The sequence below is a fragment of the Cervus canadensis genome, chromosome 16 (assembly GCF_019320065.1).
Source record: "Cervus canadensis isolate Bull #8, Minnesota chromosome 16, ASM1932006v1, whole genome shotgun sequence".
In the NCBI taxonomy this organism is placed as follows: Eukaryota; Metazoa; Chordata; class Mammalia; order Artiodactyla; family Cervidae; genus Cervus; species Cervus canadensis.
This window is the reverse complement of record NC_057401.1, coordinates 33,331,092-33,354,727: the sequence shown is the minus strand read 5'-3', so window position 1 is coordinate 33,354,727 and position 23,636 is coordinate 33,331,092. Positions and strand designations below refer to the sequence as shown.

General features: G+C 39.5%; 1 protein-coding gene across 5 annotated transcripts in view; it reads right to left on the bottom strand.

Moving 5' to 3' along the window:
* The window catches only part of DAB2 (DAB adaptor protein 2), a 192,272-nt gene that overhangs the window by 8,613 nt on the left and 160,023 nt on the right, over positions 1–23,636 (bottom strand). For 4 of the 5 annotated variants that reach the window (XM_043488492.1, XM_043488491.1, XM_043488490.1 and 1 more), the window contains 10 exons: positions 15,968–16,160; positions 14,845–14,984; positions 13,947–14,045; positions 10,744–10,875; positions 10,184–10,264; positions 9,364–9,390; positions 9,067–9,120; positions 8,599–8,661; positions 3,112–3,765; positions 1,958–2,114 (listed from right to left, as the gene is read on the bottom strand). In XM_043488492.1, coding sequence (XP_043344427.1) covers positions 1,958–2,114; positions 3,112–3,765; positions 8,599–8,661; positions 9,067–9,120; positions 9,364–9,390; positions 10,184–10,264; positions 10,744–10,875; positions 13,947–14,045; positions 14,845–14,984; positions 15,968–16,058 — 1,498 coding nt within the window. In that variant the 5' untranslated portion in view covers positions 16,059–16,160. The remainder of the gene's footprint in view (positions 1–1,957; positions 2,115–3,111; positions 3,766–8,598; positions 8,662–9,066; positions 9,121–9,363; positions 9,391–10,183; positions 10,265–10,743; positions 10,876–13,946; positions 14,046–14,844; positions 14,985–15,967; positions 16,161–23,636) is intronic. The other variant, XM_043488493.1, reaches the window with a different exon arrangement.

Here is a 23,636-nt window from a genome sequence, read left to right as displayed (position 1 = left end):
CTTTCAAAGACTTTCCCAGTGTATACTTAGGCCAGCCTTCATTCCTGTCTACCAAAGCCCACGCATTGTGTTTCCAAGATATTTAAGGCCCTGCTGGAGAAAGCATGGAAAAAGAAAGTGTGGGTATAAAAAGTTAATTTTATTAACTTCCTGATGCTATATTAAAACACAGGGCAGCTAGTCAAAGCTTTCTACAATACTCTTTCCCCACCCCCAGTTCTCCAGAGGAGATGGTCCCCCAGCTGGGTCCAGTGGAAGCCAGACCTACAACCTTCCATGGCTTGGCTGAGGATCCCTGCGAGTGGACAGGGGCTATACTGTAGGGCTCAGTTTGAGTCCCAGGTCCAAACTTAGAAGAATCATCAGTATTCGGCAGTTGTATACCCCAGGGCCTCAACAGGGGCACCCAGCCAAAAAGCTTTACTTCATCTGCATAAATTAACTGTTATAGGGTCCAGCTGTATTTTCAGGCTGATTTGTTAAATATTGGCTGTGAAAATTCTTCAGGGCCTTGATATCAGACTACAAAGCTCTGTGATGTGATCTTGGCACAGCACTGCATGCCAGCTCTCTACCCCTCTGCAGGGAAAGCACCAACCAGCTCCCCTCAGGGGTGTATGAGAAAGGGCTGCAGAAACGGGAAGACCCCAAGAAATCTGAGGTGCCTGGAGAGTCTCCTGATGGCGTAAATGCCAAGCAGGGACCTGAAATGAGCTGGCTTTCACACCTGCAGGGCCTGCAGCCACTCAGCAGTTGGGAACCAACTCCCTCTTGCCACCACACTTCCAGATATGATTGAACTGATGTAGTATGACAGAACCAAAATATTTTCCTTTGCAGGAAAACAGCAGGAAGAAAGAGTCCTGATGATGGACTCTGCAGGAGGCAGAGAAAGCCAAGATCCCTGGTCAACTTTTATAAAATAGGGAAGAGAGGCCCCTTCATTTATAGCCCCCCTCCCTTAGCTCTTTCGTGAGACAGAGTCTATTTGGGGCTTGTGGAAGTGCCAAGAAGTAGAAAAACAAACAGAATCCCCAGTAGGGCGGCAAAAACCATTGTCAGAGTTTCTGAAGAACTGTTCCATGGAGGCAGGAAAGAACGGGAGGTGGTGGGCAAAAAGGAGCAGGACCAGCTCTCAGCCATGTGGCCTTTCCCAGAGTCCTGCCACAGAGGGGCTCAGTGGTCCACATGAGCTAATGACATGGTTTTGAATGCTGCTGGTTTTGACAGCAGCAGCATGTCTTAGGTATCTGATAAAATTCCATCTCTTCCATTATTTCTGTGTTCTTTTCCCCTTCAGGTTTCTGTACTGTAGACTTATCTTCTAACTCTAATAAGGGACACAACTAACCAAAATACCAGCAAGGAGCTGCTAAGGCTTAAGTGTTCAGAGACTGATCAGGATACACACCTTACTCACACCCACCACATGAAGAAGGGCAGAGCTGGGCTCAGAACCCTGCACTTTATTCAGTGACTTACACTTGCTTCAGATTTCACTTACATCCCCCTTGAGGTGTATATTCCTTCCAAGAGGGGCATTAGTTTAACAGGGGATAATAGGGCTTTGAGTTAATAACGACAAGATTACATGGAAGACATGCCTGTTATTACTTTTTCAAGTGGAGACGATCTCAACCCCATTTCTCCAATGAAACTGGTCTGAGCTTCAGAATCCCTTACAACTGTCTTCAGTAAGCCATGACAAGTTACTTCAGGTAGGTGCAACACTTGGAAACGGATTTCTTCTCACATGCCAACTCAAGGAGCCACTCCAGCTACAAGTCAAGAGTTCCAAATGGAGGTGGATTGTACAGAAGTAAAAGTGGAAGAAAGGCTCCCTAGGATGTGCAAATCTTATGCCCCAGGAACTCCTATGGATATGAAGTGCTTCCTCCTCTGAATTCATCTGATGAAAGTAACAGAGCCAAACCTAACTCCATCTCTAAACACCTACCTAGACCCGGGAGGGGCCCCAATGGGGCAGGAGCACTTGTTTTGAAGAGATCCAGAGGGTTGGTCTGTAGGGTTGCAGGTTGTCCTGTAGATTGTCCTGGAGGTTCTGAGATGGGAGGAGCAAAGATGTCTGCTGCAAGTAAGTCTTTTGCTGGAGACTGATGGGACAGAGAGGGATATGGAGGAGTTACTCAGGAACAGGGAAATACAGCTCTATTCTGTTTCCTACTCTGTAACTCGACTTTGGGTACACAAAAAGAAAAGAAAAACTTTTTCCTATTATTGATAAATCACTACAAAAAAAAAAAAACCCAAAAGACAAAACAAAACAAAAAAGACACAGATCCGGGCAGTGGACAGAATATTGGATCTTGGTGACTGATACAATGGAGGACGCTCAAAGTGAAATCTAATTTGCTTGTTCACACATTTGTATCTGTCTGACCTCCTTATCAGCTGAAAGCTGGAAGCTGGCAGTGAAAGGACAACTATAAGTGAGTAGCTTAAATATTTCGGTCATTCTCCTGGATTTAAATCATTCTGCATAAAGATGATACAGTAGTTTAATCATTGAGCCAGCTTGCATATTCCAATGAGATTTTAAAAATGAAACTTACATAAACCACATTTTAAATTGCTTTTGAATGAAGTGGTAATAGTAAATATATAAGTTTCTTTTAAGACATTGGATTATTCTGGCATTAGTCAGAGGAGACAGACTCGAGAATTTTATACCACCACCTGGACAGGAATGCAATTCAAGGGGTGGGGGGTGTGGGGGTGTGGGTTAGTACCGGGAGGCTACAAAGGGAATCATAGGAACCCTTGTCCTCCCCTCCCATTACATGACGATCAGACTTACCAGAGGTACAGAAGCATAGCAGCATTAAAAATGGAAAAACTTGTGTTTAGTTAATAATACGTGACAAGACATGCAAACGGAAAGTAGAGGGTGACAAACACTGCCGAGTGAGAAGCTTAAAAAGGGTGCTGATTAGAGGAAAGTGTTCCTGGAGAACGATGTGCCTTATCCCACCTTCTATTTTACAGCCACACAGGAAACTACAATAGCAGCAGGAAAGACAGCTTGCATCACACCACCCTTTGGTACCGCACATGCATTCTGCCAATGGCTATGTGGAGAAGACAATTCACCTTAGCAGTCCTTCTGCCTCTTCCGGGTTTGGTACTTTGTGGAGGTGGGATAATGGCTATGGAGTCATGTGGTGAGGACTGGACAGAGCTTTCCAAGTCCTGCTTTACGCCATTCGGGACGGGCAGTCCTTTGGGAGGGCTTCCCACAAAAGGGTTCGGGGAGGATTTGATATGGAAGCCGTTCTGTTCTCTTTCAGATACCTCATTGTGAGTTCTCACTGCTGGCTGTGTTTGCGTACTTGATAAGGGCCACGGGCCTGCCTGAGCTTCCTGTTTGCCAGTCCGGTTAGAGATCTGGTCAAATTGCTGACCAAAGTAATCAACATCCCCATTCAGGGGCCCATTACTCAGAGGGGTAGACGAGCTACTCAAATTCTCTTTCTTCTGATCTGGAGATTTGAGAGAATCAGACGAAGAGGGTGTCGATTGGTCTGGCTGTGCGAAAGGATCATCACGGAAAGGATCAGGATTAGGGGTGGGAAAGAAGTTGAGATTGGCAGAAAAGGCATTTTCAGGCAAGAAAGATGCCTGAGGCTTTGGTCGAGGAAGAGAGCAGGAGGTGATGCCATTTGTTAAGAACAGATTTTCTTGTAAAGAATTCTGATTGGTGTCGATTTCAGAGTTTAGATCCACTAACAGGATATCTTTGCTTTCCTATCACATTTGGAAAGAAAAAAAAAAAGAAAGGGTTAGTCCATGTTGTGACTTCAAATGAGAAAGCTACATACTGATGACCAGGATTATAAAAATTTCCATTATATTTCAGTCTTACTGGTTGACCCTTACCTCCTCCCATCACGTCCCTGAGTGTATTCACTAGTTATTGTAGAATAGGTCCTCCTTGCATCTCTCAGGCCCTTTTTTAATTAGGTTTCCACTTCATTCACCCTTCATTCAGTGAAAACTTACAGTTGTTTGTTTTACATGTCTCCCCTCACCCTTTCAGACTGACTGAGCTCATAATCATTGTTTCAATTTATGCCTTTGAAAGTCTTAAAGGGAACGGATTATAAATCATTCCAAGTGACTAAATATAATTGAACTTGAAGGAAATGAACTCAGACACCTAAACCCACTTCATACCTGATGTACACTCCTATTATAACCCTAGAGTCACCTACTATCACCTTTCTCAATAAGTGCATTCACCGGCTAATATATTCATATTTTACAGTTTTGGCTGTGATAAAGTTTAAGGTTAACATATTTCCCTATAATTGGGTTTTCTTCTGGGAGGGGGTCAAAAAAGATTGTCCCCTCCCATCACAGCCTGCTAGGTATGCCTCTTTAAATACTTAAGGGTCTTTTTGAAGGTGCTGCCAAGTTGGATCTCTCATTTTCATCATCTGAGTCTCTCTTTTGGACATAACTTTTTGTCTACATCCTTCTCAGAACACGATACTCAAAATACTGATGCAATCTAATAATTATATATTTTGTCATAATACAGCTTAGCATTGCTTGTGTTGTGACAGTAATCTCATCTCTTGTTGTTCAGTCGCTAAGTCGTGTCCAACTCTTAGGGACCCCAAGAACTGCAGCCCACCAGGCTTCCCTGTCCTTCCCTATCTCCTGGAGTTTGCTCAAACTCATGTCCATTGCTGTCAATAATACCATTAAGTAATCTCATCTATTCAGTGGATAAATTCAACTAATTTTAAAGTCATCTTTAATTTATGTATAAGGTGGAGACATGGGTTTAAGAGTTAATTTGAAAGACACACCAAATTCTATTCCTTCTTTATCATTTTTCAGATACGTTAATTATTTGAGTTCTCAATTGTCAGATAAGACATTCTTCTCAACATAAAAGCAGCAAATTTGATAAATCTGACATGTCTTTATTCAGGTCAATGATACAACTAATTAAGATTCACCCTAGGATACAGCTGTCATTCCTTCTGATTGACTGATCAATTAAATACTTAACTATGCTAGCCATAGAAGAAAATAAACAATAAAAATTGCCCAACTAAAAAAAAAAATTGCCCAACTGAAATGGAAGCTAATTTTCTATCATTAGCCTGGGCAGATTATGAAATATTTTGGTCATTGGGACAATGATCAAGACATCTTCAAGGGAATATAAAATCCTCAAACCAGCAAATAAAAAGGGAGATTGAATAGGCTTTCTCAGCTTTCAGAGAAAAGAATAAATTTTTAAAAATTTTAGGTCCTATATCAGATCTAATTGGTATTTATCTTTTGGCTTCCTTTACTGTTAGGGATAAAGATACAATTTTTAAAAAGCCAATTTTTCTCCTGATAACCAGAAGAACTTGTCAGAAGAGACAGCTTGTGATTACAAAAAACAAAAACAAAAAAAACCTTAAAAAAAAATCAAAGAAATTGATTGGAAGATCTCAATGTAGGGATCTTTAACAATCAAAAGGTAGGACAAAATATATTACAAAAGCTTGTGATTTCAATATTTATTCATTTATCATGAGCCACCTCTGGATTAGAACAGTTGGGTGTTCACAGCTGGTAGAGTTCTCCTTCAAATACTTGAGAAGAAGTTCTGAGGACACGAAACAGGAGCCACAATGTTAGACTTCTGAATAGTCACCCTATAAGTAAAATGTATAAGGCTCTCCTCAGGTTGCGTTTGTTGTTAATTCAAAATCAAAAACCCACTTCATAGACTACAACTGAAAAATGTAAGACTCCTCATCTACCTCCTCCGTCGGCATTTATTTAATTCCGCATTGGACTGTAAATGTAAACACTTCATCCACTGGCTGTCATGTGAGCACCTGAGAGACAAGAACTGGTGACATGAACATGAAATCTAGTCCCTGCTCTTAAGAGGCTCCAGTAAGAAGGGCAAGCAGGCAACCAAGAAGGTGTCTGCACAGACCAGGTTTTAAATACTGAGTTCAGTAGACTAGCTTTTCTTCAGGTAATTCATCTTGCCTAACCATTCCAGCCTACCAAACCCTGGGACTCCCTGTTTAAAGCCTTTGGGGACTTCCTGCTGTTCCCCATTTCAAAATAAACTTCATTAACCAGACTTTCAAAATGACCCACAATGGCGGTGGGTCACTTGCTTTTAACCTAACCACTACTCTCTACTTTCCTACATACTTCAAAGACCTAACTCAAGTTCAGATTCTTTAAAAAGCTTTTCCTCAATGATCCTTCTATTTCAGCTTCACTTGTGCCCACCCATTGCATCTGATATATACATGACACTGTGTTTTGTGCCCTGATCCCATCCCGGTATCAGATTTGAGGGGGAACCACATCTTATGCCTTTTTTCTTAATAACCAGGCTTTCAAATGGTAAGGTTTTTAAAGTTATGTCATGTTTTTTTATTCTTTTTTTTTCCTTTTCTTCTTCTTCTTTTGAGATACAGTATGGAAAAATATTGTTCAAGTGATTTTGTGATAAAAATTACTTTGTAAGGCATGTCACTTAGTTTGCAGTATGAGTTTCACTTGAAATGCAAAAAAACTATTCTTATAAGTGTTGGAGGGAGGCACAGATGGGTTAAGAAACTGCTCATAAAGTCTAGGTAATTTAGATTTCTGTCTCTCTTCATCTCTTTCAGAGCAACTGTTGTGAGATTTCAAAATTTTTAAACAGGTTGGTTTTATCGAGTAGAAATAAATCTATTTCATGACTTATGAATATGGAGTCATATGTAGAAACACACTGGTAAAGTCTAATGAGCACATAATTAGCACCATTAACATTCTTTTACAGATATCATCACTTTGATGTTATTTATCATTTAAATTTACTGTTAGTTTAACTAAAACTTGCATTTTATTTCTATAAGCCAAAAATTCCTAGAATGCACAAAGTCTAATATAAACAAGACTTAAGATTACTCCTGTTTTTCTTCATTTCATTTTTTAGAACTTTCTAGAATTCTACAGAAACACATTAAACACTCAGTGCTTCCCTGCCTATCTCATCTCACTGGAATTCTACTTACATTGAGTGTTTTGACCTCTTCCAATATACTAGTTGTTTGAATGTTGTTGGAAAGAAGGTTGTTCAGATGTCAGTTTACTTTGGGGAGGGAGCTTCCCATGAAGGAGGGGCAAAGTTGCCTAGCAACCAAACAGCCTCAGAGCAAGGATGGACCTTTCAGGATTATCTAATCTGGTATTTCAAAAAGTTTATCTTTATAATAGTAACAAACATTACAAAGAATGAAAGGTTGCACAGACAAATGAGTCAGGACTTCCTACTTGAAAGAATATTCAATGAGCTTCTCTACTGAAGGCTTTTTAGGGTCACTAAAATGCTATGCTTTGCGTTTTGATTCTCATAAAGGTGGGGGTAGAGATGAATATCTGCAGTCCCTGCTCCTTCCCATCTCACTGGGCCTAGGTATTTGTGTGAAATTTCATAAGCATGCCATTCTCTGCAGTACTCCATCAAGCAAAACTTTCACCACTTCTCAATCTGCTGTTTCTCTAGTTTCTATGACCTTTTTGGTCGCAGAGGTTTGCTTGACAGTTCTACAGGAGACTCCCAGATAAACATTCTTCCCATCATTCTAGACTGACACCCTTTTTCTTGAGTTATGTCTAGGTGCTTTCTCATAATTTATGTTCAAGTCTAGAAACTCACTTACTCAGAGGCATTATCTGAACCTCTAAACTAAATAAAAACCTTGTAAGTAACATCCACTGTTAGGCTTTGTGATTATTTTAACATTGGTCTCCCTGCCAGACATTAAACTCCATGACGTCACTGGATTATGAATCTCACTTCTGTACCCTGCAAACAGCAGATACTCAAGAAACTGTTAAATAAATAAAAAAGTTTTAAGAAGTCATTCAAAATTACAAGTATTTTCACTTGAAGCCTGTTTTAGAAGGTCTGAGACTTAGGCTTTAGCCTTGAAACTGAACCTCTGCTTGGGTAGATGAGAGGTTTTTTGAATCACCATTTCCTTATTTGTAAAGAAAAACATCCCTCCATTCTCAGAGTTGTTACAGATCAATAATAAGAAGATTTGATATACTATAATATCCTGTAAAGAATGAGCACCTTTTTAAACAAAGACAAGGTTTGGTTAAACATAACTGAGCCTCTTAATTGTTTGGTCTTACTTTATACCAAGCTTATGCTGCCAAATTATAACAAAAGAATAGGAAAAAAAAAGAAGAGGCCAGGAGTCTACAATCAGTCATCTAACAAACATATTTCCTTCAAGTTGGCTTACACCAGGGATTAATATTCAGCTCCTCCTTCTGATCCTAAGTAATACCAAGATGGACTACATTGCCTGACCTATTGCTCAGATTTAACTTCTAAGCAATATTCATGTGTCCGATGTAGTGCTGATCGGCTCCTACGGTGACTTAAGATGCAAATTTGTTCTAGTAGCCATTTACACTTTATGCAGAAAAATCAACAGTCACCTTCCAAGTTTCAATGAAATGCTCAAGATTTCTGGTTAATTTGCCAATTTGAGTTATAGATGCCATTTCCATTACATTGCAAATTTAAAAACAGACACTTACTGTTGGACTACTTAGGTCAGGAGGTGTAGACATGTCCCCAAACAAATCCATCTGGTCAACACCCTTAAAAAAGTATTTTGATTAGATTCAGATGTGTCTATTAAAAAGGATTATTTTGTATATTGTTGTAATTGCTTCCTAAGCTAAAGTTTAGGAAAATAGTTGTCACAATTGGATTTTCACTTATCCAATATAGATTTGATATTAGGTTAGTTAGGTCAGGTAGTGTAGAAAAGTCCCCAGACAAATCCACCTGATGCATATTTTTAAAAAAGCATTTGGATTAGATTCAGAAGTTTTTACTAAAAAGATTACTTTGTATACTGACATAAATGCTATACTGACTGTTAAAGAGTTGTCACAATTGGGTCTTCATATAGATTCCATACATATTCGGTATTAGCAACATCATTAGGAAGTAAAACCTGTGTTCAGGTAAGTAAGAATCATAAAAATTCACATACATACCAATTTTAGTTTGCAAGGTGGGTCATCAAGATTCATTAGGGCATCACTCCCATTCTGAAAAGATAGCAAATATTAAAGATTCAGTTGGTGAATTTTATCTATGCAATTTAATTTCCTAGTGTATTGCCTTATTAGCAGTTAAGATTTTGGCACTAATCATTCAACTGTACATCTTCTAAGACAAGGGGTCATGAACACACAGTAATAAGCCAGGAGGGAAGTCTGCTTGGGTAGATGGCAAACAGGGCTTATACATATGACACATGCAATTCACAAGAACAAAAGATGCTCTTTTACCTCTACTGTTTTGTTGGCTTCTTCCATCTAAAAAGAGAGACACAAATTAAATGATCTTAATAAATTATCGGTAAAAGTGAGTTCAAAGTGAAAGTGACAGTTGCTCAGTCATGTCCGACTCTTTGCAACCCCATGGACTCTACAGATGGTATAGTATACCATCATGGAATTCTCCAGATCAGAATACTGGAGTGGGTAGTCTGTCCCTTCTCCAGGGGATCTTCCCATCCCAAAGATCAAACCCAGGTCTCCCACATTGCAGGAGGATTCTTTACCAGCTGAGCCAAAAGGGAAGCCCAAGAATACTGGAGTGAGTATCCTATCCCTTCTCCAGCAGATCTTCCTGACCCAGGAATCGAACGTGGGTCTCCTGCACTGCAGGTGGGTTCTTTATCAACTGAGCTCTTAAGGAAGCCCCAAGGAAGTTCAAGAGGAAAATAAATATACGTATAGGTTCACAGGCATAAGGCATAAGAGAATCTTGCATTTGATTTCTGCCCTACATTCCCCGTCTCTCCTCATATCAATACTGGATTTGAATAGAGCTATTAGACTTGGTACTCATGTACGGTCCTTGGAATCAATGTGAAACTTACAAGGAGAAAAGACAAGAGTCAGGGACTGGAAATCAGAAGGGCCTAACTATAACACCCATCTATTGCCCTATTGGAAAGAAGAGAAATACATTTCCTTACATTCTACAAGTTGAAGAGCCACAAAGAAGCCAATTTTCCAGACAGGACATATGTTCACATAATGTACAGACACAGTCTTGAATATTATATTAAGTTTAATAGGGCCTGTATGGTACAGTACTTGCCTTTTTCTTTTCTTCTTCCTTTTTCTTTGTATTATAGATAACTTGGAAAAGGTCTTTCAGATCAATGACTAACGGCTCAGCCTGAAGCAAGACAAAGAATCTTTATCAGCATTTTAATCTATTTTCTCCCCTTTGCTCCTCATTACTTCTGATTAGTATTAGTTTTCCTCCTTTCTCTTAAAGCTCCTTCCTACCCTCCTCTGGTCTGTGGGGGATTTCCACCACTCTCACCCCTACCCCCAGAAACATAAAGCATATAGATAAAACAAGAAGTATTACTGTAATCTTCCAAGTCCCTTCAAACGTTCTGGGAATAATTCACTATTGTTCTAAAATCAGCAATGACCTTATGACAAATCCATTCTGACAGCCCTTGTGCCACACATTACATGGGTATCAGTGACATTTAAAGATCCCTTAGACCAATTAAAGAGAGTCATCCTCTGAAGCATCGTTTAGTCCTCCTACATCCAACTGTTTCCAGCAAGTTCTCTAGTTGAGAGACAGACACCCTTATGCTTAAGTCCCCCTCCAGGCATACCTCAAGGATCAGAGCTTACCTGTTGCCCTGTTTTTATGGCAAAAAACTGGTGTTGGCCTTCTCCTCCACACACATAACCAAATGCTCGGTTATCTGTCACATCACGGGCAATGAAAGAAATCTTATTTACTGGATGTTCATGTTCTATTACCTTAAAAAGGAACATAAAAAATGATGTATTGAGAAAACTAGAATCTATTTGCAGGCAAGCATAACTAAGTATCAGATACCTAGACATATATGAAAAGGCTACAACATCTGAATATTTTTCCCTCCTGGTTGAAGGCCACATTTATCCTTGCTAGGAGGGGTTCAAAATGGGAAACAAAAAACAAACAAACAAAAAAAAGGAAACTAACAACAAAGAGTAGAAAACAGAAATAGAAAGAATGATCCTTCTTAAAATATCTATACTTGAGTCTCTCTATCCCAAAGACATGATACTGAATCGCAAGGAAGAACTGAGGATTAGAAGACCAAGATTTTCTTAAGCAAAGATAGAACATATAACCTCTAAAGCATTCCAAGTAGGTCTGCTTTCCAAGTTCAGTTCAGTTCAGTCGCTCAGCTGTGTCTGACTCTTTGCAATTCCATGGACTGCAGCACACAAGTCTTCCCTGTCTATCACCAACTCCCAGAGCCTCTTCAAATTCATGTCCATTGAGTTGGTGATGCCATCCAACAATCTCATCCTGTGTCCTCCCCTTCTCCTCCCACCTTCAATCTTTCCCAGCATCAGGGTCTTTTCCAATGAGTCAGTTCTTCCTATCAGGTAGCCAAAGTATTGAAGTTTCAGCTTTAGCATCAGTCCTTCCAAGGAGTATTCAGGACTGATTTCCTTTAGGATGGACTGGTTGGATCTCCTTTCTGTCCAGAGGACTCTCAAGAGTCTTCTCCAACAACACAGTTCAAAAGCATCAATTCTTTGGTGCTCAGCTTTCTTTATAGCCCAACTCTCACGTCCATACATGACTACTGGAAAAACTATAGCTTTGACTAGACAGACCTTTGTTGGCAAAGTAATGTCTCTGCTTTTTAATATGCTGTGTAGGTTGGTCATAACTTTTCTTCCAAGGAGCAAGCGTCTTTTAATTTTATGGCTGCAGTCACCATCTGCAGTGATTTTGGAGTCCAAAAAAATAAAGTCTCTCACTGTTTCCATCGTTTCCCCATCTATTTGCCATGAAGTGATGGGACCAGATGCCATGATCTTAGTTTTCTGAATGTTGAGTTTTAAGCCAACTTTTTCACTCTCCTCTTTCACTTTCATCAAGAGGGTCTTTAGTCTTTACTTTCTGCCATAAGGGTGGTGTCATCTGCATATCTGAGGTTATTGATATTTCTCCCAGCATTCTTGATTCCAGCTTTTTCTTCATCCAGCCCAATGTTTCTCATGATGTACTCTGCATATAAGTTAAATAAGCAGGGTGATAATATACAGCCTTGATGTATTCCTTTCCCTATTTGGAGCCAGTCTGTTGTTCCATGTCCAGTTCTAACTGTTACTTCTTGACCTGAATGCAGATTTTTCAGGAGGCAGATCAGGTGGTCTGGTATTCCCATCTCTTGAAGAATTTTCCACAATTTGTTGTGATCCACACAGTTAGAGGCTTTGGCATAGTCAATAAAGCAGAAGTAGATATTTTTCTGGAACTCTTTCGTTTTCAATGATCCACCGGATGTTGGTAGTTTGATCTCTGGTTCCTCTGCCTTTTCTAAATCCAGCTTGAACATTTAGGATTTGAAATAGCTCAACTGGAATTCCATCACCTCCACTAGCTTTGTTCACAGTGATACTTCCTAAGGCCTACTTCACTTCGTATTCCAGGATGTCTGGCTCTAGGTGAGTGATCACACCATCATGGTTATCTGGGTCATGAAGATCTTTTTTGTATAGTTCTTCTGTGCATTCTTGCCACCTCCTCTTAATATCTACTGCTTCTGACTTTCCCAACTCAAACTCAAGTGAATGGCATATCTAAGCTAGAGGAATGTTCACAAGGATTCTTTGACAATGGCTCAGCCAGGTCAGAGAACCATCCTAAGTATTACTGGGGCAATTACCCCCGGGACATTCTGGAAGTCACCAAATTCTGTCACAAAGTATTTACTAACCTCACTTAGATGTTCATGTCATTATCCAAGAATGTCATATGAAGGGGGCTTATTGATTTAGTAGTGCCTTCCCCTCAGTTCCCTACTCTCCTTTCTCTTGACCCTTTCAAGTAGATAGTAGGGCTCAACTCTTGAGCATATTATTATATTGTTATATTAAGCATATTATTATATTGAGCATATTATATATAATATATAATATAATATTATATTGGGCATATTAGGAAGTTTGGGAGTAAGAGAATGCTTGTGAGGAAAATCTGTCACTATTCTCTGGCAGGCTTATGAAAACAAAAGTCAAAAGATAAGGGACAGTAGAAACAGCAGTGCATGAAGGTAGCAGGATGGCTAAGCTGTACCAGGATTCCAGGGTCCTAAGTTTGAGTGATGGATTTTTGCATATTAAATAATGGGAATCTCTAGAAAGGGCTGAATAGCAATGGGAGATCTCCCCACAGTATCCTGATACAATGAACTATTGTGTAGCAATAAAGAACCATTTTAAATGGATGAATCTAATGTTATATTGAGTGGAGGGAAGAAAAAAATCCCAGAACACTTGAAGTATGATAGTTTTTTGATAAAACTCAAACAAATCAAAATTAAGAAAGACTATTCATGTGATAGAATAATAGCACCCACAGAAAATGAGCAAGATGACACCTATGGGGTGAGAAGGAATGGGAGAGGGAAACAGAAAGGAAGATGTTTTGTTCATCAAGTTCACCCGTGACCAATATATTAAAATAGACCCATACACAGATCTATGACAGAATCACAAACCAGGGGTAAGGATTAATCTCTTAGTTCAAAAAATACCTGACTGATACTGGTACCTATGGTATACCGGTGTTGAGGTTAGACTTATTGACTTGAGGTTCACATCTATTACAGGAAATAAATTTCAAAGTAAAGTATCATGACTCCTCACCTCCTACCCTGTCTGTTTTTTGCCTGTTACTGCTGGAGAAGTGCAGCAATATGTACTATTTCCCTTTTTTTTTCCTACAGAATTTTGAAAAGGGAAAAAGGCAGCTGAAATTTACACCACAAATTATTTGTCAGACTCAGATGGTCAGAAAGGTGTCAGCGAAAGTGAATTCTTACCCCAGTTTTCTCATCAATGATTTTTATTCCAGAAAGAGAAATATTGACCCAGATCCTTTGCTTGTGTTGTCCCTGAGACCGAGCAGCTGCCGCCATTCCCTGATGACATTGGGAGAACAAGAAAAGCTCTAGTTAAAAGCACCCTATGATGCCTCTGACTCTAAAATTTTAAAAGACAATCAGCTTTGTTTTCAGCTTGGTTTACCATCTATGAAAGGATCAAGCATCTTTCATAACAGATAGCAGGATTAAATGGAAGACAGCGAGCCAGGAGATCACTAGTTAGCTATGTGAACTCGGGCAAGTCCTTCTAATTCCTTTGGCCACTGAAGAGTCACTGGCAAAGACAAGAAGATTGGACCGGAAGATCTTCAAATGTCTTCAAAGATGTTCCTTCTAGGCCTTGTCTTATTTAATGAGTATTACTTCCTTAATGAGGTTTGTAGTGTGGCAGTATTAGAATTTAAAAATTTAAATAAACCTAAAGGACTAACACTAAATAACATTTATTTCAAAGTAGAGTCTTGAGTTTTACCTGAATACCTCCAGCCTCTGAAATTTGGTCTGCTCAAAGGAAAAGGCATCTAGGGTCCTGCTGTACATGACTGCATGCTAAGTTGCTTTAGTCGTGTCCGACTCTTTGCGACCCCATGGACCATAGCCCACAGGCTCTTCTGTCCATGGGGATTCTCCAGGCAAGAATACTGGAGTGGGTTGCCATGCCCTCCTCCAGGTAATCTTTCCAACCCAGGGATCAAACCCCAGTCTTCTGCATTGGCAAGCAGGTTCTTTATCACTGAGCTACCAGGAAAGCCATAAGTAAATACAAACTTCTAATATCACTCCCTCTGTTGGACTTTTGCTTAACATAGCAACAAATTATCCTTTCCTCTGTTACCTTTAGTTTCATCATAGAATCTTGGCTCATTTTATCTCCTCTTGCATCTGGCACATCATCAATGCCAATTAGCTTGGCCTTGTATTTCACACCATCACCTTTGAATCGTGCCAAAAGATATTCATCTGTCTTTTCGGTGCCTGAGAAAAGAAAAAGTTAAAGGATCAAGTTTATACATGTGCTGAAATATCAGCCCCAAGTATGACCAGAAATGCTTTAGAATCTAAAAATCTGAGTTACATAAACCTTGATTACACTACAATTGATCAATGCAACATTCCACCATTATCCTTATTTCCTCTGAGTTAAAAAAAATAAAGAAAAAATCACACTGTGTAAAACTGTGTATGGCATTGGGGTGGAGAGAAAATAAACTTTTAATGATGCAGAACGGGCTGAATTATAGGAAACTTATGGGAATATGTGAGATAGGATTGGGGGATATTCTGGGATATTTGTCATGATAGTTATAAAAATATTTTTTAAAAAGAATATGAGGAGGATAATACTTTTTCTAATAAAAGGAAAATAAGCTACTGCACAATTTACTAACATTTTCTAACCATCAATAAAGCAGAAGAGAACTATGGGTAAATTCCCTTGAAAACCATTAAGATGATTATTTCATCAATATAACTTCTTTTGCTTTTCTTCTCATTCCCATTTCTAAAGCATGGATGTGAAAGGCAAAGAAATCATGGCATATTTTCAAACTATGAATGATTAAGGATGCTGGCGCTTTCTAGTGGCACTTTTGTGTCAAAAGAAGAGGGTCTTATAAAATAAAGATCTTGATTTTTATAAAACAGCTACTTCAGTAAAGCAAAATTGTACATAGGTTACTGAAAGATAACCATGTAATACTTGACAGTTGCATTTTCCAACTGAATAATATCTATGAAAGTTTCCCAGCAGGATCCAAGTTGAGGCAATTACTGGGTTCATAGAGGAATTGAACCAATCTCCTCCGCAAAAGTCTTATTTTCATATTTAGGAGAACTTGAGACTTGGCTGAGATTGAATCAAGGCAAGGACCAAATCTTACTTTCCCTTGAACTTCATCCTTCTTCACTGGTAACCACCACTAACTCCCCTCATAGGGCTCAAGAAGATTTCTCCATACCTTTCTTCTTTTCCTTCTTGGATGGGGCCTTTGGTGCAGCCTGTTGGTCAGGCTGACCATTAGTTGCGCTTGTTTCTACTCCGTTAGACATGGCAAGAAGGCAGACGGCCAACTCCAGCACCAGCAGACTCTTAGTGACAGCAGGCGATCCCTGATGGAGTCGTCTCAAACAAACATAACCTGCTACAGACACCTGTGGGCAGAGTTTAGAGGCACAATGAGATCATAACACAGCAAACCCAGACTTTATGTCCTAACAGGCCCACAACCAGTGACTTCCGAGTGTAGTTCTTCAGACTCATTTTGTTCTTACTTCTCTGTTAGACTGAACTCTGACAGCACAGGAGTGGGTAGGACTGTTTCCTTTGTAGTTTCCAAAATGGAAAGAAGGTATTTACTAGGTTTTCTTTAAGTAATTATTATCTGGTAATGTGATTATAGGTATGACTCCTATGTACAAAATAAACAAGCTACGAGGATATATTGTATAGATGGGAAATACAGCCAATATTTTATAATAACTATAAATTGAGTATAATCTTTAAAAATTGTGAATCACTATGCTGTACATCTTAAACATATAGTGTTGTAAATCAACTATATCTCAACAAAGTAGAACTGTTATTATCTGGCTAAGAAATTCGTATTGGAACTTTGGATAAGAAGCTAGTATTAAAGATAGGGATCAATATATGTCACATGTAGGGGCTTCCCTGGTGGTCCAGTGGTTAAGATTCTGGGCTCCCACTGCAGGGGGCACAGGTTTGATATTTGGTCAGGGAACTAGACCCCACGTGCCACAGCTTAGAGTCACATGCTGCAGCTAAAAGAGCCTACACACTGCAACAAAGATGCTGCATGCCACAAATGAGAACCAGCACAGCCAAAGAAATACAAATTGCAAAATTTTTTTAAATTTCAAAAAAATGTTCTCACCGAATGAATATACTTTGTGCTATTATTTAGCATTATTATCCTCTAAACAGCTTTCCAGGTGGCACCGTGGTAAAGAATCAACCTGCTAATGCAGGAGATACAAGGGACATGGATTCGATCCTTGGGTGGGGTAGATCCCCTAGAATGGTAACCCACTCCAGTATTCTTGCCTGGAAAATTCCATGGACAGAGGAACCTAGCAGGCTATAGTCCATTGGGTTGCAAAGAGTTGGACACAACTATGCACACACAGGGGTGGGGGCCCTCAAAACCGTCTAGAATGTTCTCCATAAAGCTCCCCCATGTATCACAGCAGGTAAAACAAAAAAGCAAAGTCATTGCAAGCACACAGAAGCGAGTTAACATTTCAAAAGGTTCTTTCGCCTCTCAGGAGTGAACATTTCTATACTGCATCAGAGAGAGAGCTAGGGAAGGTTAGCTTTCTATGTGAACTGAAGACAAAAGGCAGAGAAAAGCCACTCACAGTGTGGAATCCTGTGAGGAACACTTAGGGGCTCGTCCACTAGTCTCACCCCAAAAGCTAGCTTCATTCTTTGCAATTTTAATAGTCTTTTGAAACACATACACACACACATACATAAAATCTATGTATGGTTAATGTTATCTGAATTATTGCATTTGAAGATTTAACAGTTGTTTTTGCTCAAAGACACCTGACTGGTAGGTACCTAGGGAGACAGTCTATTTACAGGTAACAACATTAGGGGACTCGAAGTCCTATTTACCCATGACTTAGTTGGAGACCAGGCACTATTAGCCCTTTAACTGCATTAACTCCAGAACACTCATGGTAACCCTGTGAGTAGTATGAGGCAGTATTATTTCACTTTTCCAGAGGGAAAGCCAAGGCACAAAGGTTTTAAACAACGCAGCTGCTGAGTTAAAACCAGGTCTCCAATCCAGGCTGTCTGGCCCCAGACCAGAGTTCCTCAAATGCTACACTGATGAGTCTCAAACGGGAAACCTCACGTTGGCTACAGAGATGTTCTATTACATACTTGTAGTGTCCTTCACCTCCCCCCCAAAAAGATACACCCAAGTCCTGACCCCTGAACCTTTGTATGTGACCTTATCTGAGTAAAGTTTATTTGTAACTGTCATCAAGTGAAGGCTTTTGAGTTGGGATCATCCTGGATTTGGGAGGGTCCTAAATTCCATAACTAATGTCATTATAAAAGAAAGGCAAGGGGAGATTAGAAGCACAGAGACACACTGCAGAGGTGATGTGAATACAAAGGTAGATATTGGATTGATGCATCTACAAATCAGGAATGCCAGGATGACCAATGTCCCGCAGATGCTGAGACAGACGTGCAATGAATACTCTCTCAGCACCTTCAGAAGGAATAAATCCTGATGACATATTAATTTGAGGCTTCTGGCCTCCAGGACCATGAGAGAATAAATTCCTGTTGTTTCAAGTAACGCAGTTTTTGGTAATTTGTTGTGGCAGCCCTTGAAAACTAATACATCTCTGTTTTTTTGTGTGTCTTGGTTGATTTCTAGTGGTTCCAAGATTTATTTTCCAGCAATGTGATAAATCTCCTAGTCATATTCCTAGTCTTCTAATTTCAGGAAGCCAATAATAATGCTCTTCTTTCAAATCAAGAAGATATTTCCCCATGTTAACAACGTCAGGAAGTGAGACCAAGCTCTGATCTAAGGAGAAACATCAACATCCATCCTCCCGCATCCTCAGCTTCTCCCCTTGGGCCCTTTCCTTTCTGAATTGCTCATCCTATCTTAGAAATAAGGAAAACACTTCCATGTGACCCTGTAGTCCTCCAGTTACCACTTCATGATTTAAACATCTAAAATTGATGCTCTCTTCCTCTCAAAGGACTATTCATCTTAATGCTAATCTCAGAAAGTCAACTCCAACTGCTAATGGCTCTTCTGACCAAATCCAATTACTTCGCTTTCATTCTTTTGAGCGTATCTGATGGCATGCATCACACATTGATACCTTTTTGTGAGCCCCTTTTCCCCCCATTTTTTTTTTTGCTCCCATGACAATCTTGAAGTTCCAGTCCATGGCTTATGTTCACTGAATTAGGATAATCTGAATTTTTTTCTTAATGAAGGCATTCTAAATTTTAAAGTAAAGCTTCCCCACTTAATCTTGGGCCTCCTCTTGCACTTAGGACAAAGATTGAGACACTTTCATTTTATATTAAATATTTTACCCCTTGTTGTTTCTGTCGTTCAGTCGCTAAGTTGTGTCCGACTCTTTGCAACCCCATTAACTGCAGTACACCAGGTTCCCCTGCCCTTCACTATCTTCCGGAGTTTGTTCCAATTCATATTCCTGCATATCTTTAAGATCCTTTTCTTTCATTCTTATATAGAAACTCCAATATTTCTCACCTCTTTCAGAAATTTTTTCCTTTTTGACTCCTTTCCTTTTCGAATTAGCAGAGCTGCCTTATCTCTCATTTTCCTACCCATTCCTGCTACTTGTTTGTCCCTGAAGACTTCCACTCCTTCCTGCCCAATTCTGGCAGGAAAGAACCTGGCATAAGAATTTGTTGCCCCATCTTTGAAGTCTAATATCATACTTTTCTGTAGGATATTATTGCTGACAAGAAAAGTCTTAGCTCATTAAACACAGCAAATTTTATTCAAAAGTGAGTATTTTAAAGGAATTTGAGAAATGCCACAAAGCATTTTGAGGGGGCTTGGGAGAGGGAATGGCGGTGTGTGGTTTAGTCATAAAAATGATACAAGACATAACAACGTTATAACTCAAGACCAGGCATTAAATCTGGTGTCAGCAGACAGCTTTCAAAACGGAAGAGGTCTACAGTGAGTCGTGCTACCATGGTTTTATAGCAAAAACTTCTCTTGTTAGACACTGAAGTTCAACATTCATAGCATTAGGATTGTTTTAAGGTGCTTGGTATTCTTTGACTATATCCTTTCACGGTTTGGGGATGAGCAGTTACAAGAAGCAGGGGAGAAAAAAAAATGGGTATAAAACGTTCCTTTAGCATCTTAGCATATTTTTTGAAGAAAAGGAATGTGTCTGTTGGGTTGTAATAGCCAAGGGCAGGTCTCTAATGCAGGCCATACAATTTAAAAATTATCTGTGCTTCCTGAAATGATTGGAAGGTAGATTTTTCCCACAGGCTCCAAGACTCAAAGATAAATCTCTTTATAAAGAAACATCAAAGGTTTACCGAAAAGTTTTTAGCCAAAGCGTACAACCAGTTATGTGTATAAGAGAGTGATAAACACTCACCTTTCTCCACAGGTTTAAAGAGAAATTCCCTCATCACAGACCTCCCAATTGCCCAAGTTACCATTTGACCTGCGGGAGACAGAGGAAGTCTTGCTTCCAGACTGATGTCCCTCTGTACGAATAATCAACTTAAATCCAGTGTTTAAAATTCAAATGCATACTCCTTCCAACAATGTTACAGAATTGTCAACTGTGCTCATAAAACCTCTAATAGATTTTATAATGAATTGATTTTTGGGAAGGCTTTGAGCCTGAAAAAGGAAGCTGAGGACCAAAAGAGACCCTACCATTTCCTATGACTGCTTTCCCAAATTAGGGTATTGTTGAAAGAAAAAGAAAAAGAAAGAAAAAAAAAAGGCATCTATTTTAAAGCTCTTGTAAGGTAAAAAAGATTTTTAACTTTTATTTTTAAAGGAGAACCACTGGGGGTAGGACAACCAGCAAGGATAGTCCTTCTGACTAAGGACCGAAAGTTAATCAGGAAACACACACAAAGGATGCTATCATAAAACATGGATTACTAATAAAGTCCAAAAACATAATCAAAAAGTCACATGGACTGCCCCCTCACCTCACCTAAACCTAGCTGGTTTGTTATTCTAGTTCTTAGGAATGATCTGTTTACTTCTTTAGAAGCCCAAGAATAGAAATAAGATGATCATCTGAAAACAGATGAGAATCTAAAGTTACTGTATATTTTGACCCCTTTTTAAGGTCTAATACAGAATAGAAAGTTGTAAATGAAAACTATGCTAAGTCAAAAAAATGAGCTTCATTTGAGTGAAGATCTCTAACTTGGATTTTGGACTTCATGCAAACCATGTGGGGACTTCCCCTTTCCACAGCACAAGAATCAGATGATCAGGAGACATTTTGCAACATTTTTTGTTTTTATGGTTTCTGAGAAAGTTCTGAGGAATGTATACCAGAAGGCTGTGTGAGTCACCTTAAGATGATTATGTCCTTTACACTAGAAAACAATCTGCTATAGTTTATTTAGCACTTAAAGTGATTCATGCAAGTATTTAGAACCTTGGAATACGGAGCATAGGGACACACTTGTGCAGGGACAAATTTGGCTGCTGCCTCCTTATTCTTCCTCACTTTTCCATCAGGAGGAATAGTATTGGCATCAGCAATGATTCTAATGAATGACTACAGGTTTCTAAAGCAACATCATGACACAAGTTTGCCACCTCCCTCCCAGTCTATCTTTTTACCTGTTATTCGGAGCAGATAGGAATTTTCCTGGTCAGTCTCAATGCTGGTAAAAGGAATAACTTAAGAACTTATTTAAAGGTGGCCCCATTCTACAAATGATAAAAGACCTGTTTTTAACGTTAAGGGGAATAGTACAAAACCCTAACCTACCAAGCCCTTTGAACACTTGTCCTGGCAGCTCTGTGAATAGAATGTGTCTCCATCTTATGAATACTGAAATGGACTCAGTAACACAAGATCAATCACTAACTAGCTGATGGGCTTTAATTGAACATGATCTGTGTTCCCTTTCTTTTTATATATGCTGCTGTTCTTATCTTTTTTTTTAAATTCCACTGATGTTAACCTGTATTCCTCCAGCTGCTTTCAGAGTCATAATCCCATGGACTTTCACATATCAGTTAACTTTCCAGAAAGAGCCGCATAAAACAGACACAGGAAAGGGAGTTAAGGAGAATCAAGGACAAAGCAACATCGATGTCTTTGCTAGTGTCTAGCACTTTGGAAGGGTCAGAAGTATGCCTCCTTGTCCTTTGGAACCTTTTGCTTGTCTCAGCTGAGATACTGAACTAGGACATGTGAAATATTAACCTCAGGGCACATCTTGGGGTCCAAGAGGGCAGCAAACAGCCTTCAGCACTATCTTCAAAGTAGCCTTTTGAGAATAAGGGACCTTATCAGAAATGATGCAGCCAAGTTGCTGATATTTGGTGCAAAACTAGTCTCCCTTAACTGCTTGAATCCCTATACTGTTAGGAAAACTGATTCTACCCTGCAAAGGCCAAGCTGAGTAGACAGTAAGATTTTTGCAGACTATTTAATTGGGGAAATGAGACTATGTTAACACACATTGAAAAGGAGTCCTTAGGAGATTTTCTTGTAAATGCTGACTCTGCTGTAGGGGCCTCAGGAACAAAATGTGCCTGAGTCAAGGAGGTATGCACTGGTTAGGCATTTACAGAGAGCACATATCATTGCCTGTAACCCCTGGGAAGGATGCTGCAGGAAGATAGGACTTAGAAAGCTCTGAACTGGAAAACTTCTCCCAGCCTTTGAAACCAAGTCAGACCAGAGTTAAAAGTTCCCCAGACAGTTAATTTGGGAAAGAGGCCAGATAGTGTAGCAGGTCAGAGTTCAGGCTAAGAAGTCTTTAACATTTTCACTACTTTTTAGCTCTATGGCTTGAGTCAATCTATCTAATATTCATTTCTTCACCTGTAAAATGGGAATATAATTTGTAGTGTTGTTATTAAGAAATCATTAATAACTGATGCAGAGACCTCAGTGCCTCGAATACAGAAAGCTCTCAACACGTGGTAACTACGGTTAAATCACATCTAGGTTTCATGGACAATTCAGTTCAGTCACTCAGTCATGTCCAACTCTCTGCAACCCTATGGACTGTAGCAAGCCATGGACTATGTGGCAGGTATAGAGTCTTGTGTTGTAGTTGACATTGCTTTTCCACACCAAGTGTTTAAATGATTTTAGAACAAGTGGGACCAATAAGTAAATAGCTAGTAAGTTGAAATACTGTTAGAACCACCTCCTGTCCAGCTCTGGCTTCTGTGACTGTAGAAGATAGGTTCTTGCTTGGAGAATCCCAAGGGCAGAGGAGCCTGGCGAATTACAGTCCATGGGGTCACAAAGAGTCGGACTTGACTGAGCGACTAACACACACACATCTGACAGGAATAGGACTATGGGAATAAAAACTACACCAAGTTATCCGGAGAGGCCTGTTCTAATGAATTCTGAGTCAAATCTCGGCCTCCATTATCACCACTGGCAGTGTGAAGGGTCTACCTCACATCCCCTGGGGAACTTTTATGAGGAGCTCTTAAGTTGTCCAAGTCCGTGACACACCCAGATCCATTAAGTTGGAATCTAAGCAGAAAGAGATGCAAGCACCAATATATTTTAAAGATTTGCAGATGATTCTAATGCACTGACAAGTTTGAGGTATAAGTCTAACTTCCACAATCCTTTGTTGCCTTAAAGAAACAAATACCAAGTGGGTTAGGCTACTGAACTGCAATAAACCTAGGGAATAATTTCATCATACCCTTTCATTATAAGGATTAAGAAACTGAGGGCAACAAAGAATATATAACTTGTCTAACTGCTAAACAGCTGGTTGTAGATAAGAGTTGGTACCAGGAAAAATCTAGATCCTAAAATGAGACTCGAGTGTCCTATTTTTAGAGGGTATGAGTCTGTTTTTTTTTTTTTTTTTTAAAAAAAACAAAC